The 15,410-nt window shown below is 38.7% G+C and overlaps 1 protein-coding gene across 1 annotated transcript in view; it reads right to left on the minus strand.

Moving 5' to 3' along the window:
• The window catches only part of LOC119797802, a 36,893-nt gene extending 22,323 nt beyond the window's left edge, over window positions 1–14,570 (minus strand). Inside the window, exons 1-50 of the mRNA XM_038307015.1 lie at window positions 14,449–14,570; window positions 14,330–14,358; window positions 14,223–14,238; window positions 14,103–14,124; window positions 13,951–14,005; window positions 13,711–13,854; window positions 13,327–13,523; window positions 12,429–12,532; window positions 10,143–10,261; window positions 9,853–10,023; window positions 9,337–9,545; window positions 9,133–9,227; window positions 8,997–9,022; window positions 8,807–8,828; window positions 8,677–8,704; window positions 8,501–8,585; window positions 8,246–8,392; window positions 7,951–8,162; window positions 7,750–7,853; window positions 7,540–7,658; window positions 7,268–7,435; window positions 6,874–7,073; window positions 6,662–6,774; window positions 6,419–6,525; window positions 6,105–6,281; window positions 5,601–5,809; window positions 5,397–5,491; window positions 5,261–5,286; window positions 5,071–5,092; window positions 4,948–4,975; window positions 4,772–4,856; window positions 4,517–4,663; window positions 4,222–4,433; window positions 4,021–4,124; window positions 3,811–3,929; window positions 3,539–3,706; window positions 3,145–3,344; window positions 2,933–3,045; window positions 2,690–2,796; window positions 2,376–2,552; window positions 1,872–2,080; window positions 1,668–1,762; window positions 1,532–1,557; window positions 1,342–1,363; window positions 1,212–1,239; window positions 1,036–1,120; window positions 781–927; window positions 486–697; window positions 285–388; window positions 75–193 (exon numbers count right to left, since the gene is read on the minus strand). Of these exons, the coding sequence (XP_038162943.1) occupies window positions 75–193; window positions 285–388; window positions 486–697; window positions 781–927; window positions 1,036–1,120; window positions 1,212–1,239; window positions 1,342–1,363; window positions 1,532–1,557; window positions 1,668–1,762; window positions 1,872–2,080; window positions 2,376–2,552; window positions 2,690–2,796; window positions 2,933–3,045; window positions 3,145–3,344; window positions 3,539–3,706; window positions 3,811–3,929; window positions 4,021–4,124; window positions 4,222–4,433; window positions 4,517–4,663; window positions 4,772–4,856; window positions 4,948–4,975; window positions 5,071–5,092; window positions 5,261–5,286; window positions 5,397–5,491; window positions 5,601–5,809; window positions 6,105–6,281; window positions 6,419–6,525; window positions 6,662–6,774; window positions 6,874–7,073; window positions 7,268–7,435; window positions 7,540–7,658; window positions 7,750–7,853; window positions 7,951–8,162; window positions 8,246–8,392; window positions 8,501–8,585; window positions 8,677–8,704; window positions 8,807–8,828; window positions 8,997–9,022; window positions 9,133–9,227; window positions 9,337–9,545; window positions 9,853–10,023; window positions 10,143–10,261; window positions 12,429–12,532; window positions 13,327–13,523; window positions 13,711–13,854; window positions 13,951–14,005; window positions 14,103–14,124; window positions 14,223–14,238; window positions 14,330–14,358; window positions 14,449–14,503 (5,583 nt within the window). The 5' untranslated portion in view covers window positions 14,504–14,570. The remainder of the gene's footprint in view (window positions 1–74; window positions 194–284; window positions 389–485; window positions 698–780; window positions 928–1,035; window positions 1,121–1,211; window positions 1,240–1,341; window positions 1,364–1,531; window positions 1,558–1,667; window positions 1,763–1,871; window positions 2,081–2,375; window positions 2,553–2,689; window positions 2,797–2,932; window positions 3,046–3,144; window positions 3,345–3,538; window positions 3,707–3,810; window positions 3,930–4,020; window positions 4,125–4,221; window positions 4,434–4,516; window positions 4,664–4,771; window positions 4,857–4,947; window positions 4,976–5,070; window positions 5,093–5,260; window positions 5,287–5,396; window positions 5,492–5,600; window positions 5,810–6,104; window positions 6,282–6,418; window positions 6,526–6,661; window positions 6,775–6,873; window positions 7,074–7,267; window positions 7,436–7,539; window positions 7,659–7,749; window positions 7,854–7,950; window positions 8,163–8,245; window positions 8,393–8,500; window positions 8,586–8,676; window positions 8,705–8,806; window positions 8,829–8,996; window positions 9,023–9,132; window positions 9,228–9,336; window positions 9,546–9,852; window positions 10,024–10,142; window positions 10,262–12,428; window positions 12,533–13,326; window positions 13,524–13,710; window positions 13,855–13,950; window positions 14,006–14,102; window positions 14,125–14,222; window positions 14,239–14,329; window positions 14,359–14,448) is intronic.
• Between the last annotated feature and the right edge of the window lie 840 nt (window positions 14,571–15,410).

A 15,410-nucleotide genomic window follows, 5' to 3' on the forward strand; every position in this document is an offset into this window, starting at 1 on the left:
GAAGTTCTTGTAACACTTCAGGGCAGAAAAGTCTTGAGCCCTTACAAAACCAGTCAAAGCCGCTAGCTACTCACGCTGGAGAAGTTGGGGTTAAGGGCTTGCAAATCCTCTATGCTTGCAAAATCAGAGAAAATTCCAAGATTGGTCTGTAGCCAGAGCTGACTACCATTGGCAGATGACACACAGCCTGGGTCTGCAAAAATATCAGGAGGTCAGAACACTTTCTCGTTTTAATGGATTGCAATCAGTTGTTTACCATGTATGACCTGAGAGCTTGTCTTTACCTGGCAAATCTTTTCTGGAGAGGAACGGTTTGATGAAGTGGGTTAAGACTAGTCGCTTCCTGTCGTCGTCCATCAGGTGGCTTTGGTTGCTGAATGCCTCAATGCTAAAAATTTTGGGCAAAGGATTTCAACATCAAATGAATTTACAAATTTCTTGTAGATATTGTGCATGATCATGCAAAATGTCTTGCGTGTACTTACACAATCTGATATGTCTGGCAACTGAAGTTGTATGTGCCAAGGCAGGAGAGGAAATTTGTTGATGGAGAGGCCAGGAACGGACGGAGCTCAAACTGAAACCCCCTTCTAATTGCATCCTCACTCTTCAGTTGATCCTGAGTAAAGTTTTTGACCACCACCTCTCCCAGAGCATCAAGAGAATTGGAATAGGCTGAGTTCATGGTGTTGGGGGCCTAAAAATTGAGCAAAAATTGGTTGGATGTAGAGATGACACTAAAAAGGCAATAGTATTCTGAAATGATCCCACTGGATATACCATGGTGGCGAACATGCCCAGAGCCTGGCGGAGCACGGGAGAAGTTTTTTGGAAAAGAAGCTGCCAAACTTCCACCTTATCTGGCATGTTGCTCTCTACAGAGCATTTCAGGAGACTGGCCAAGTTGCCTGCTGTGAGTTGTGATGGCTAAAGAAGAAATGAAGCAAGCTTTGAGTTTCTGAGGTTTTACCAATATATAGTACAGCCAGGGCAAAATGTTGCCTTGGATTTACTGCTAGCACATGAACATCTTACCGTGGTACAGGCATGTTCAATGATGGTAAAATTGCATACACCTGAAGTGGAATTGTCATCTTGCAGTGTTTGCTGGAGTTGAGTGCTGTGCAAAACAGTGATAGCATTTCAGCCTTGGTTACATTTTGTAAACTTACTTGATGTATTTGTATCAGATAAGACAGTCCTCCTCTCACCTGTTCACTCCAGAGCAGATGAGCATTTCTATGAAAAACAGTAAAATTTGTGAATCAGAAAAGGGTTTTTGAGAAATTTGTTGTTTTTTTTATTCTCAATTTATAAACCAGTGATATTCAGCAGACTTACCATCAACATGTGTCTCTTTGCACTGTGGACAAACAAACAACAATCATGAGATTAGTGTCAAATACCACTCAACATAATTCAATCTGGCTATCACTTGTCTTATAAAAGTAATGTGCCACCATCTAGTCTGTGAAATGAAACTGATGTAGGGTGTGTATTCTGTGAAATACAGCTTTGAACTTGGGCTTACCGTCAAGGAATCACGTTTTGCACAGCCTGTTGAAAAGACAATTGAATTCAGATATAGTATCAATGTGCATTTTAAGCCATCAGTGGTACTAGGCTTTTCTGAGGAAAGATGTCAGCAAAGTCTTCTCAATGCATACCTGGGAAGGTCTTCTGTAGGAATTCCAAGCTAGATCTCACATTCATTGATATGGGCAGTGGAAGGAATTTTAGGCTTTCTCTTAGACCCGTGACACTGAGAAGAATGGAAAAAAAAAGGTATTATTGGGACAGATAGGGAACCAGGGTTTGTTTGTGGATTAAAACTGAAGATTCAAATTATTATCTTAAGGCTGATGTCTTACATAGCTTTGTAGGATTCACAGCTGATGTTGCTAGGTATCACCCGAAGGCTCTCAGGGCGGAGGCTTGCTGTTACAGGGAGCAAATAGACTTGGAACCACAGCTTGTAGTCTCCTGCTTCAAAGGAGTCTAATGTTGGAGCGAGGCTGTTCAAAGTCAGGTTTAAGATGGTCTCTCGTACAGCTTGATTTTGGATGAAGGTGGTGTTTCTCTGCAAAGCAAAGAATCCCATTTGTAGCTCAGCAAGGGTTCTTATAAAATCCTAGAGACTATCAGCAAGGTCTGTGGCAAAGCTTCAGACTCAGGTTTTATGACAACCAGGACAAAAGATTTCTTGGCCATCATTTAGCGACAGCCATTCGAAACATACGATTTTTAGTTTACAATTGACCTCTTTGAAACACACAGCATAAGTCCAAAGCAGGAGTTATATGGCATTTACTTTCAAAGATATTTTAAAAGGAGATACTTTGGGAGAAATGGTGAAATTTGACTTTGGCATTTACCTTCTGCAGGGACGTTGTGAACTCTTGGAAAAACTGACTAAGCTGCTCTGTATCCCCGGACTCTGTCAGGTTTGTAAGGACCTCCCTCACAAGGGAGGCATCTTCCAAAGCACCACTTTCTGGATCTGTCAGTAGCTCAGCTTTCTGAGCGGGGGAAAGAACATCCACAAGCGCTGCCTGATGACAGAATGAAAAAGAACATGTTCATTTCTTTTCTATTCCGCTTGTCACAGCAGCCAGTGTGTGTACCTGCCGCAAAGTAGAGATTTTGCTGTTGCTTTTGACAAACATCTGGAGTAGGATTGTTCACTCACCTGAGACAGGTTGAAGAACTTCAGCTCAGAATATGTTGCGTATTGACCAAATGGACCCAGGTTTTCTTCAATCCATTGGGCATCACTCTCGATTCCTTGTCTGCAAACTGAGGAACATGTATGCATATTTGAACATTTTTTTTCTTCAAATGTGTCTGTTTTTTGTTCAATAACTCTTTTAAGGCTTTTTTTGCATTCTACAAAGCTATGGCAAAGTGACCAGAGTATTGAAGACGGCCCTACCTTTTTGGTTGATGACATCAGCAGAGTCTTTTAGGTATTTCAGTAAAACATCAACGGTTGCCTGTAGTCTTTGCTGAGGTATGGCAGTGACAACTTTCCCCATTCCTCTCACACTGCAAAGATTGGCACAAATCTTTCAGACACCGTTCCTTAAGAGTACTCTTTATTTTTTTGAGAATTCAAGTCTTGGTTGTTCTTCAAATGCAACTCACATGATACGATAGTTTGTGCAGTTCATGCCGGTAGTTACACCTCGGAGCATTTCTGGAGTGAAACTTGCAAGGACAGGGACCAGTTTGACTTGGAACCAAGCTTTAAAGTCCACAGCAGTGAACAATTGGAAAGAGGGACTGATGATCATGTAGGTCCTGTTCATGATGCGATCCCTCACGTCAGCTTGGAACTCTGGGGCCTTACACATGATTAAATGAGAGAGATCAAAGACCGCTAAGTTGCTATATTAGAAGTCCTCATACAGTATTTTTCAAAGGTTGCAAAAAGGGTAAAGTTCTATCAATTCTTTTCTATATCATAACTTGGATGAAACATATAAGCATTTGAATTTTCAAAATGGGGCTTGTTTTTCCACTTGATTGGTTAGCTTACCTGCTCCTGCTTGGTAAGCTGTGTAAAGAATTCATCCACATTTTCAACAGCTTCTCCCTTCTCCAGTCGATCAAAGACTCGATCGATTAACTTTGTGTCATTTCTGATGTCTGAGCTCTGCAGTAACTGTGCTACTTGGGAGGGAGACAGTTCTGACAGGACCTGCTCCTGCAAAAGTACAGGAAAAGGATTCAGGTAGAAGTTCTTGTAACACTTCAGGGCAGAAAAGTCTTGAGCCCTTACAAAACCAGTCAAAGCCGCTAGCTACTCACGCTGGAGAAGTTGGGGTTAAGGGCTTGCAAATCCTCTATGCTTGCAAAATCAGAGAAAATTCCAAGATTGGTCTGTAGCCAGAGCTGACTACCATTGGCAGATGACACACAGCCTGGGTCTGCAAAAATATCAGGAGGTCAGAACACTTTCTCGTTTTAATGGATTGCAATCAGTTGTTTACCATGTATGACCTGAGAGCTTGTCTTTACCTGGCAAATCTTTTCTGGAGAGGAACGGTTTGATGAAGTGGGTTAAGACTAGTCGCTTCCTGTCGTCGTCCATCAGGTGGCTTTGGTTGCTGAATGCCTCAATGCTAAAAATTTTGGGCAAAGGATTTCAACATCAAATGAATTTACAAATTTCTTGTAGATATTGTGCATGATCATGCAAAATGTCTTGCGTGTACTTACACAATCTGATATGTCTGGCAACTGAAGTTGTATGTGCCAAGGCAGGAGAGGAAATTTGTTGATGGAGAGGCCAGGAACGGACGGAGCTCAAACTGAAACCCCCTTCTAATTGCATCCTCACTCTTCAGTTGATCCTGAGTAAAGTTTTTGACCACCACCTCTCCCAGAGCATCAAGAGAATTGGAATAGGCTGAGTTCATGGTGTTGGGGGCCTAAAAATTGAGCAAAAATTGGTTGGATGTAGAGATGACACTAAAAAGGCAATAGTATTCTGAAATGATCCCACTGGATATACCATGGTGGCGAACATGCCCAGAGCCTGGCGGAGCACGGGAGAAGTTTTTTGGAAAAGAAGCTGCCAAACTTCCACCTTATCTGGCATGTTGCTCTCTACAGAGCATTTCAGGAGACTGGCCAAGTTGCCTGCTGTGAGTTGTGATGGCTAAAGAAGAAATGAAGCAAGCTTTGAGTTTCTGAGGTTTTACCAATATATAGTACAGCCAGGGCAAAATGTTGCCTTGGATTTACTGCTAGCACATGAACATCTTACCGTGGTACAGGCATGTTCAATGATGGTAAAATTGCATACACCTGAAGTGGAATTGTCATCTTGCAGTGTTTGCTGGAGTTGAGTGCTGTGCAAAACAGTGATAGCATTTCAGCCTTGGTTACATTTTGTAAACTTACTTGATGTATTTGTATCAGATAAGACAGTCCTCCTCTCACCTGTTCACTCCAGAGCAGATGAGCATTTCTATGAAAAACAGTAAAATTTGTGAATCAGAAAAGGGTTTTTGAGAAATTTGTTTTATTCTCAATTTATAAACCAGTGATATTCAGCAGACTTACCATCAACATGTGTCTCTTTGCACTGTGGACAAACAAACAACAATCATGAGATTAGTGTCAAATACCACTCAACATAATTCAATCTGGCTATCACTTGTCTTATAAAAGTAATGTGCCACCATCTAGTCTGTGAAATGAAACTGATGTAGGGTGTGTATTCTGTGAAATACAGCTTTGAACTTGGGCTTACCGTCAAGGAATCACGTTTTGCACAGCCTGTTGAAAAGACAATTGAATTCAGATATAGTATCAATGTGCATTTTAAGCCATCAGTGGTACTAGGCTTTTCTGAGGAAAGATGTCAGCAAAGTCTTCTCAATGCATACCTGGGAAGGTCTTCTGTAGGAATTCCAAGCTAGATCTCACATTCATTGATATGGGCAGTGGAAGGAATTTTAGGCTTTCTCTTAGACCCGTGACACTGAGAAGAATGGGAAAAAAAAGGTATTATTGGGACAGATAGGGAACCAGGGTTTGTTTGTGGATTAAAACTGAAGATTCAAATTATTATCTTAAGGCTGATGTCTTACATAGCTTTGTAGGATTCACAGCTGATGTTGCTAGGTATCACCCGAAGGCTCTCAGGGCGGAGGCTTGCTGTTACAGGGAGCAAATAGACTTGGAACCACAGCTTGTAGTCTCCTGCTTCAAAGGAGTCTAATGTTGGAGCGAGGCTGTTCAAAGTCAGGTTTAAGATGGTCTCTCGTACAGCTTGATTTTGGATGAAGGTGGTGTTTCTCTGCAAAGCAAAGAATCCCATTTGTAGCTCAGCAAGGGTTCTTATAAAATCCTAGAGACTATCAGCAAGGTCTGTGGCAAAGCTTCAGACTCAGGTTTTATGACAACCAGGACAAAAGATTTCTTGGCCATCATTTAGCGACAGCCATTCGAAACATACGATTTTTAGTTTACAATTGACCTCTTTGAAACACACAGCATAAGTCCAAAGCAGGAGTTATATGGCATTTACTTTCAAAGATATTTTAAAAGGAGATACTTTGGGAGAAATGGTGAAATTTGACTTTGGCATTTACCTTCTGCAGGGACGTTGTGAACTCTTGGAAAAACTGACTAAGCTGCTCTGTATCCCCGGACTCTGTCAGGTTTGTAAGGACCTCCCTCACAAGGGAGGCATCTTCCAAAGCACCACTTTCTGGATCTGTCAGTAGCTCAGCTTTCTGAGCGGGGGAAAGAACATCCACAAGCGCTGCCTGATGACAGAATGAAAAAGAACATGTTCATTTCTTTTCTATTCCGCTTGTCACAGCAGCCAGTGTGTGTACCTGCCGCAAAGTAGAGATTTTGCTGTTGCTTTTGACAAACATCTGGAGTAGGATTGTTCACTCACCTGAGACAGGTTGAAGAACTTCAGCTCAGAATATGTTGCGTATTGACCAAATGGACCCAGGTTTTCTTCAATCCATTGGGCATCACTCTCGATTCCTTGTCTGCAAACTGAGGAACATGTATGCATATTTGAACATTTTTTTTCTTCAAATGTGTCTGTTTTTTGTTCAATAACTCTTTTAAGGCTTTTTTTGCATTCTACAAAGCTATGGCAAAGTGACCAGAGTATTGAAGACGGCCCTACCTTTTTGGTTGATGACATCAGCAGAGTCTTTTAGGTATTTCAGTAAAACATCAACGGTTGCCTGTAGTCTTTGCTGAGGTATGGCAGTGACAACTTTCCCCATTCCTCTCACACTGCAAAGATTGGCACAAATCTTTCAGACACCGTTCCTTAAGAGTACTCTTTATTTTTTTGAGAATTCAAGTCTTGGTTGTTCTTCAAATGCAACTCACATGATACGATAGTTTGTGCAGTTCATGCCGGTAGTTACACCTCGGAGCATTTCTGGAGTGAAACTTGCAAGGACAGGGACCAGTTTGACTTGGAACCAAGCTTTAAAGTCCACAGCAGTGAACAATTGGAAAGAGGGACTGATGATCATGTAGGTCCTGTTCATGATGCGATCCCTCACGTCAGCTTGGAACTCTGGGGCCTTACACATGATTAAATGAGAGAGATCAAAGACCGCTAAGTTGCTATATTAGAAGTCCTCATACAGTATTTTTCAAAGGTTGCAAAAAGGGTAAAGTTCTATCAATTCTTTTCTATATCATAACTTGGATGAAACATATAAGCATTTGAATTTTCAAAATGGGGCTTGTTTTTCCACTTGATTGGTTAGCTTACCTGCTCCTGCTTGGTAAGCTGTGTAAAGAATTCATCCACATTTTCAACAGCTTCTCCCTTCTCCAGTCGATCAAAGACTCGATCGATTAACTTTGTGTCATTTCTGATGTCTGAGCTCTGCAGTAACTGTGCTACTTGGGAGGGAGACAGTTCTGACAGGACCTGCTCCTGCAAAAGTACAGGAAAAGGATTCAGGTAGAAGTTCTTGTAACACTTCAGGGCAGAAAAGTCTTGAGCCCTTACAAAACCAGTCAAAGCCGCTAGCTACTCACGCTGGAGAAGTTGGGGTTAAGGGCTTGCAAATCCTCTATGCTTGCAAAATCAGAGAAAATTCCAAGATTGGTCTGTAGCCAGAGCTGACTACCATTGGCAGATGACACACAGCCTGGGTCTGCAAAAATATCAGGAGGTCAGAACACTTTCTCGTTTTAATGGATTGCAATCAGTTGTTTACCATGTATGACCTGAGAGCTTGTCTTTACCTGGCAAATCTTTTCTGGAGAGGAACGGTTTGATGAAGTGGGTTAAGACTAGTCGCTTCCTGTCGTCGTCCATCAGGTGGCTTTGGTTGCTGAATGCCTCAATGCTAAAAATTTTGGGCAAAGGATTTCAACATCAAATGAATTTACAAATTTCTTGTAGATATTGTGCATGATCATGCAAAATGTCTTGCGTGTACTTACACAATCTGATATGTCTGGCAACTGAAGTTGTATGTGCCAAGGCAGGAGAGGAAATTTGTTGATGGAGAGGCCAGGAACGGACGGAGCTCAAACTGAAACCCCCTTCTAATTGCATCCTCACTCTTCAGTTGATCCTGAGTAAAGTTTTTGACCACCACCTCTCCCAGAGCATCAAGAGAATTGGAATAGGCTGAGTTCATGGTGTTGGGGGCCTAAAAATTGAGCAAAAATTGGTTGGATGTAGAGATGACACTAAAAAGGCAATAGTATTCTGAAATGATCCCACTGGATATACCATGGTGGCGAACATGCCCAGAGCCTGGCGGAGCACGGGAGAAGTTTTTTGGAAAAGAAGCTGCCAAACTTCCACCTTATCTGGCATGTTGCTCTCTACAGAGCATTTCAGGAGACTGGCCAAGTTGCCTGCTGTGAGTTGTGATGGCTAAAGAAGAAATGAAGCAAGCTTTGAGTTTCTGAGGTTTTACCAATATATAGTACAGCCAGGGCAAAATGTTGCCTTGGATTTACTGCTAGCACATGAACATCTTACCGTGGTACAGGCATGTTCAATGATGGTAAAATTGCATACACCTGAAGTGGAATTGTCATCTTGCAGTGTTTGCTGGAGTTGAGTGCTGTGCAAAACAGTGATAGCATTTCAGCCTTGGTTACATTTTGTAAACTTACTTGATGTATTTGTATCAGATAAGACAGTCCTCCTCTCACCTGTTCACTCCAGAGCAGATGAGCATTTCTATGAAAAACAGTAAAATTTGTGAATCAGAAAAGGGTTTTTGAGAAATTTGTTGTTTTTTTTATTCTCAATTTATAAACCAGTGATATTCAGCAGACTTACCATCAACATGTGTCTCTTTGCACTGTGGACAAACAAACAACAATCATGAGATTAGTGTCAAATACCACTCAACATAATTCAATCTGGCTATCACTTGTCTTATAAAAGTAATGTGCCACCATCTAGTCTGTGAAATGAAACTGATGTAGGGTGTGTATTCTGTGAAATACAGCTTTGAACTTGGGCTTACCGTCAAGGAATCACGTTTTGCACAGCCTGTTGAAAAGACAATTGAATTCAGATATAGTATCAATGTGCATTTTAAGCCATCAGTGGTACTAGGCTTTTCTGAGGAAAGATGTCAGCAAAGTCTTCTCAATGCATACCTGGGAAGGTCTTCTGTAGGAATTCCAAGCTAGATCTCACATTCATTGATATGGGCAGTGGAAGGAATTTTAGGCTTTCTCTTAGACCCGTGACACTGAGAAGAATGGGAAAAAAAAGGTATTATTGGGACAGATAGGGAACCAGGGTTTGTTTGTGGATTAAAACTGAAGATTCAAATTATTATCTTAAGGCTGATGTCTTACATAGCTTTGTAGGATTCACAGCTGATGTTGCTAGGTATCACCCGAAGGCTCTCAGGGCGGAGGCTTGCTGTTACAGGGAGCAAATAGACTTGGAACCACAGCTTGTAGTCTCCTGCTTCAAAGGAGTCTAATGTTGGAGCGAGGCTGTTCAAAGTCAGGTTTAAGATGGTCTCTCGTACAGCTTGATTTTGGATGAAGGTGGTGTTTCTCTGCAAAGCAAAGAATCCCATTTGTAGCTCAGCAAGGGTTCTTAACCTCATAAAATGCTAAAGATTCCATAATAATTCAAATCATAATTTAGCAGCTTTTTAAACCTGGAAAAAAATCATAATTTCTTCACAGTTATGTTTTTTTTTTTTTTTTTTATCTTTATCAGCAATTAAGCATTTCGGACATAGACATGTTCTTTCATTTCCTAATTGTGTTGATTTATTTTATTTTATCCTCTTATCTTTGAAATCACTTTTATTAATTATACCAGACATAGGAAATTTTGGTTCAGGTTTCAGTCCTTACCTCTTTTCTTAGCTGCGAAAAAGCCTGGAAAAAATTTCCGAGTTCTTCATTAGATGCTGCCACATCTGTGAAAACTTTTCTGACAATTTCGACATCCTCCAAAGCATCGCTTTCTGTGTCAAGTATTAGCTCTGCCTTCTGTCTGGGTGTGAGCTTTTCCAGCACATCTGTCTGTGGCAACATAGATTTATTTATTTAAAATATATTGAAGACTGATTTTAATCTTTTATGCTCATATGTCTTTTTTTCTGCAAAAGATAAATTAGTTTTATGTGTGGAACTTTACTTACTGCTGAAAAATTGCTGTTGATACTTTTAAGTTCTTGCAGTGTTGCAAAGACCACAAAATGCTTGAAGTTTTTCTCCACCCATTCTTTACTTCCTTTTACATTCTCTGTGCATCCAGGATCTGTTTGAAATTAAATAATAAGATATTTAAAACATGAATATATATCCAATCCAATCCACTTTACTTATATAGCACGATTTAAAAGGTTTCCAAATTGCTGCACAAAAAAGATAAAATAACTAAAATAAATAAAAGTAAATAAAAAAAATAAAAGCACTGCCAGCACAGGATAAAAATATGCACGTGTATACATAAAATCAACACTCTACATGGTGTCAAAAGCCAAAGAAAAGAGGTGGGTTTTAAGAAGAGTTTTAAAATGACACAGAGAGGTGGCCTGTCTAATGTGCAGCGGCAATCCATTCCAAAGTTTTGGACCTGCAACCAAAAACGCTCGATCCCCTCTGAGCTTAAGCCTTGCTTTAGGCACATTCAGGAGCAGCTGATCAGCTGACCTGATTGATCGGCTGGGAGTGTAGGGGTGCAGCAGCTCAGAGAGGCCATTCAAGGCTTTAAAATATAAGTTTAATATGAAATAATACAATGTAATCTAAACTATCGCTGGGTTTTTCATGTGGTTAAGAAAGAGGCTTTTTTTTTTTTTTTTTTTTTTTTTTTTTACACGTTATGAGTTAAAAGACAAAGTTTGAAAATTACAACTGACTAATTTTTGTAGGACTTAAAAAATATAGGAATATGCAGATACTGTGGGAAACAAATGCCAGCATTTCTCTTCCAATCCCGCAATGAGGGGCAGAGCCTTTGCTAAGCTGCAGCTGCCCCAACGACAGTACGACAGTAAACAACATACACACAGCTAACAGTTTAAAAGGAGAAAAAAAGATGAAGAAAAGGGCCAAGCTCACTCAAAGAAACAGGCACTAATCAAAATATTGTGCAAAAAAAATGTACGATTTCAACAAACAAAAAACATTTAAAGAAGAAATAACTAACACAAGTGAAAGTAGCAAAATAAAACACACAATTGACCAAGGAAAGTAAACTTGATTAAAAAAGAGGGACCTAAAGCCTAACAGTAACCAAAGAAGAAACAAATTTCATATAAATCTTGATCCCTCGTACTTTAAGTAGAGATCTTTTCGGTAACACCTCAGACTAGATTTACACTAAAAACCATCCGTATTCCTGAAAGGCATTTCTTTTTTTTTTCTTTTTTTTTTTAAATCAATTCTGGTGTTCAGTCTTGTGCAAGTTACTTAAGTAAAAGATGCCTGTTTAAAAGAAGACTATATGGTTAAAGAATACATTAAGTATCGGTTGAGGTATTTTGATTAAGTAAAAGTAAAAAAACACACGTTCTAAATTGTACCAAAGAGAAATATATAAATACGTTTTTGCTTTAAATTATGCAAATATACCTTTTAAAAATGAATTTCTTAAAGAAAAAAAGACATTTCTATAGACAGAAGATCTTCTGCCTTTTGTTTTGGTAAAGAGAACCTATAAAAACTCGCCCGGTTTAGTTAAGTTCTAAAACTCCTTTCTTCTAGAAATTTAAATTTTAGACATTTAAATTTCAGACAGGATAATGTAAATTAAACAGAAAAGTAATGCTCGAGCAGCTAAATAATTTTAGAGTTCTGGTATTCAAAACATTAAAGCTGCATATAGCATTCAAACTGATATAGAAGCTGAACCATAATCAAGATGTACATTTATAATCTAACAAACGGGGAATGTCTTGCATCTGAGTCTGACCTGGCATCTACAATGTTTCACAACCCTTTATCCACATCTTTATCAGTGTTTTTATATAGATTAAATGGGCTCCAATTGGACAGATTCCATCTTGATTTTCCCTGCAGCGATGCAGCTGTCACATCATGTCATTATTAATGTGTATAGGAGTAACGAGGGATTTGGGAGAAAGTAAAAAGTTGGAAGAAAAGATATTTGTGACTATATGTAAGTATTAAAAGTCAGAAAATAAATACTCATGTAAGGAACTTAGTAATATACTTATATACATTGTATATACAGTATACTGATTTACTGACACCTTTTGTCAGAGGTCAAATGGAAGATTTCTCATGGGAAAAAACAGTTGGGGGCGGGGCTTACAGCTCATTATGTGCAGAATCAGGTTTAGTTCCTTTTATTGTGTGCTGCAACATTGGACCATGAACAATGTTACTTCTGTTTGTGTTTTGAACAAAACAAAAAAATAAATGAACTTTTCTATTTACCGTCCATTGCTTTTTCTTACCTGCCAAGTTGGTTCTGGTCAGATAGACCTGGAGGAAGTTATTGTAGATTTGTTGTTTCTCTATTGTTGAAGAGTTCTGAAGTTCTTCACTGAAAGACTGCACCCTAAAACATGTCAAAAATTAGACCCCTTCATTTCTATATGTTATTCTTTCTTGTACATTCAGAACATGATGAGCTTTGTCTAACCCAGATGGAACAACCATTTTCAGTGTGAAGCTATTGCACTGACCAGACAGAAGGATGTTGTTTTTTTGGAAAATTTTGTTTCATTCTTAACTTTTTTTTTTTTTTTTTTTTTTTACCATTTAATTTAATATCGTTCTCCATTCTGAACCTAAGTAACCTAAACCTAAATCTAAACCTAAAGTATTTCTGATTCTGCTTCCTGGTTGATGGGACAGGTGTTGTGAATGAAACGGTGCATCTATTTATGTTTACTACAGTGTGTTGAATTAATTTTACTGTGGATTAAAAGACTTCAATTAGTGGAAAAAATTGCAGGGGGGAGTACAAAAAAAGTTTAAAAAACAAAACTTTTGGGACCCCCATACAGTACCTCCGTGGACCCCCTAAGGGTCACGGGCCCCCTGTTGAAGACCTCCGATCTAACTGGTTCAGTTAATACAATACTACTGGTTCTGAATGTAAAATATGCTTGTATGACTTCTTTTTTTTTTCTCTCTCTGTACAACAATGACATTCACAGCAATATTATCATAGGTTCCCTCCCCCTGTTGGTTTTTTCTTGTTTTTTTCTGTTCAAAAGAAATTCTTATGGTTTGGCAGTTTTTTCTTTTTGGTTCCTTTGTTTTTTCAGTGATGACTAAAACAAGGAAACAATAGTTTCAATTAGATTTATCACAACTATTGACTACAGGCCTCGTTAATGAACTTACAGTTCCTGGAAAGAGCCGCAACTGAAGTTTTTGTTGCCAAGCTGGATCAGAAACCTTTCAGTGACTAAAGGCAAGAGAGACGTCATCTTTAGAGAGAACCACAGCCTGATGAACACGGGATCATTGTAGTTTTCCACATTGAGGCTGTCCAAGATTCCAATTTGTTCCAAAACATCAGAGCCAGATTGGTTGGTCCCCTGTTAGAAATAAAAGTTTATATTTGACACCTGATAGAAATGTCTCCTGTCTCATACAGAAAAAAGTGTTAGAGAATCTTTGGGGCACATTTTCATAAAAAGTGAGTTCACCAGATTACTGTGCTATAGATTGAAATACTAAGATATATGAAGAAATGTTGAAGAAAGAAAGAATTAACTTAAGTACCAGGTCTGAAAAGACTTTTACAGACGACTCAACAATTCCTCTGATGTTTCTTTCCACTTCCATGAACGAGTCCTCTGATAGGCTTGCATTTTTCTTCCGTTTACAAGAGAGCTCCCCTATAAATGAATCCACTGCTGCAAATATCTGCAAATGTGAAAGAACAGCAATATGATGGGTTCATGTTGCCATTTAGCCACAAGAGGGAGCCAGTTACCAACAGTTGGTGAGAAGGATGCCTACGCTGCGACTGGGGTCCAGAAGGTTTGTTCCTTGGCATGATTCCTGAGGAAAAGGGCTTGGAGTGGAAGAAAAAAAATATGATTCAATGAAAAAAAAATATATATATATATATTTATAAATAAAAAATCATGATCAGTTGGGGGGGGACTCACCTGTTTTCAGGTGGAAGGACACCTGAACCAGTAAGAACATTAGAACAGTTTTATTTCTTATTTTATATTTGCTGCTAAAAATAAGTTAACTTTGATACATTAAGAAAATTCTGTTCATACCTTGTGTTGTGTTGGACTGTAAACAGAATTTTCATAGAGTATTAATTTAAAAATATTATACACATTCATATTTTACAAAGAAATAGAAAAAACTGGCAAAAACTTACGGCTGCAGAGGCAACGGATGTGGCAAATACTGCAGAAACAAAAACAGATTTATCAACAATTTTTACCTTTTGTCCTCAAAATACTTTATGTTTAGTTGCTTTCTCTTGGTTATGCTCACCGATGCCAAACGCTGAGAGAAGCAGAACTTGTGACAAAGTTCTTGGCCCCCCCATTGTGGGTTGACAAACTCTGCTTATTTTTCTTCTCCTTATTTCACTTAATCAACATTTTAAATGAAGATGAAAAGTCTGAAATCCTAAACAGTGGAAAACATTGTTAGGCAAGCTGTTTTTTTTTATTCTACTAACAATCATTTATTTTCCTCACGAAAAATAAAATTCCTATCGAATATACCTCTACTCTCCAGTCTATAACCAGTAACCAATCACCATTTTAATTTTTTCCTTAAATGCATCTTTATGCAAAATAAATCATTGACCTTATGGTATGAATTCATTTCTCCTACAGAATTACATGAGAAACATGTTAAAATCTGAACAGTTTAAATAATCTCTAAATCCAATTAATTTCCTTACGCCATTAATTTTGAAACATATTAAATATTAGAGATTTCTATTTATATCTATAATGTTTATAGATATAAAGGAATGCATTGCAGTGATTTTCTTTTACGTTAAGATATAAAGTTAAAGAAATAGACGTGCTAGAAGGTTACCTGTCTGTCTCCTTTGCTGCGTTTGTGGAAAGTGAGGATCGACCTGCAAGGTGCAGTATGGCCTTCACTGGGTGGAGAATGTTAATTAACAAACCTGAACTAAAGCATGCTCACTAAGTCCAGCATGTTCTGTTGGATTCCTTCTAGATTAAATCATTTCCAGCCTGTCAATCAGCTTTATGGCTTGATGAACACTTCAAAGACACAAAACAAAATGCAGCAATTTTTCAATCAGTGCAGAAATGCAAAAAGATCAACATTTTATACTGTAGTTTTTAAATATCACCCCTTAAGTGTTGCAACCGCTTCATTTTCCAAAATGACTCAACCTATTTTTGAAGACAGAAAAGGCTAACTTAGAAGTTTCCTTACTGAAGGGGATTTTCAGATTAGAGAAAACATAG

Source organism: Cyprinodon tularosa, unplaced genomic scaffold (assembly GCF_016077235.1).
Source record: "Cyprinodon tularosa strain WSP-4 unplaced genomic scaffold, ASM1607723v1 ctg6, whole genome shotgun sequence".
Taxonomy (NCBI): Eukaryota; Metazoa; Chordata; class Actinopteri; order Cyprinodontiformes; family Cyprinodontidae; genus Cyprinodon; species Cyprinodon tularosa.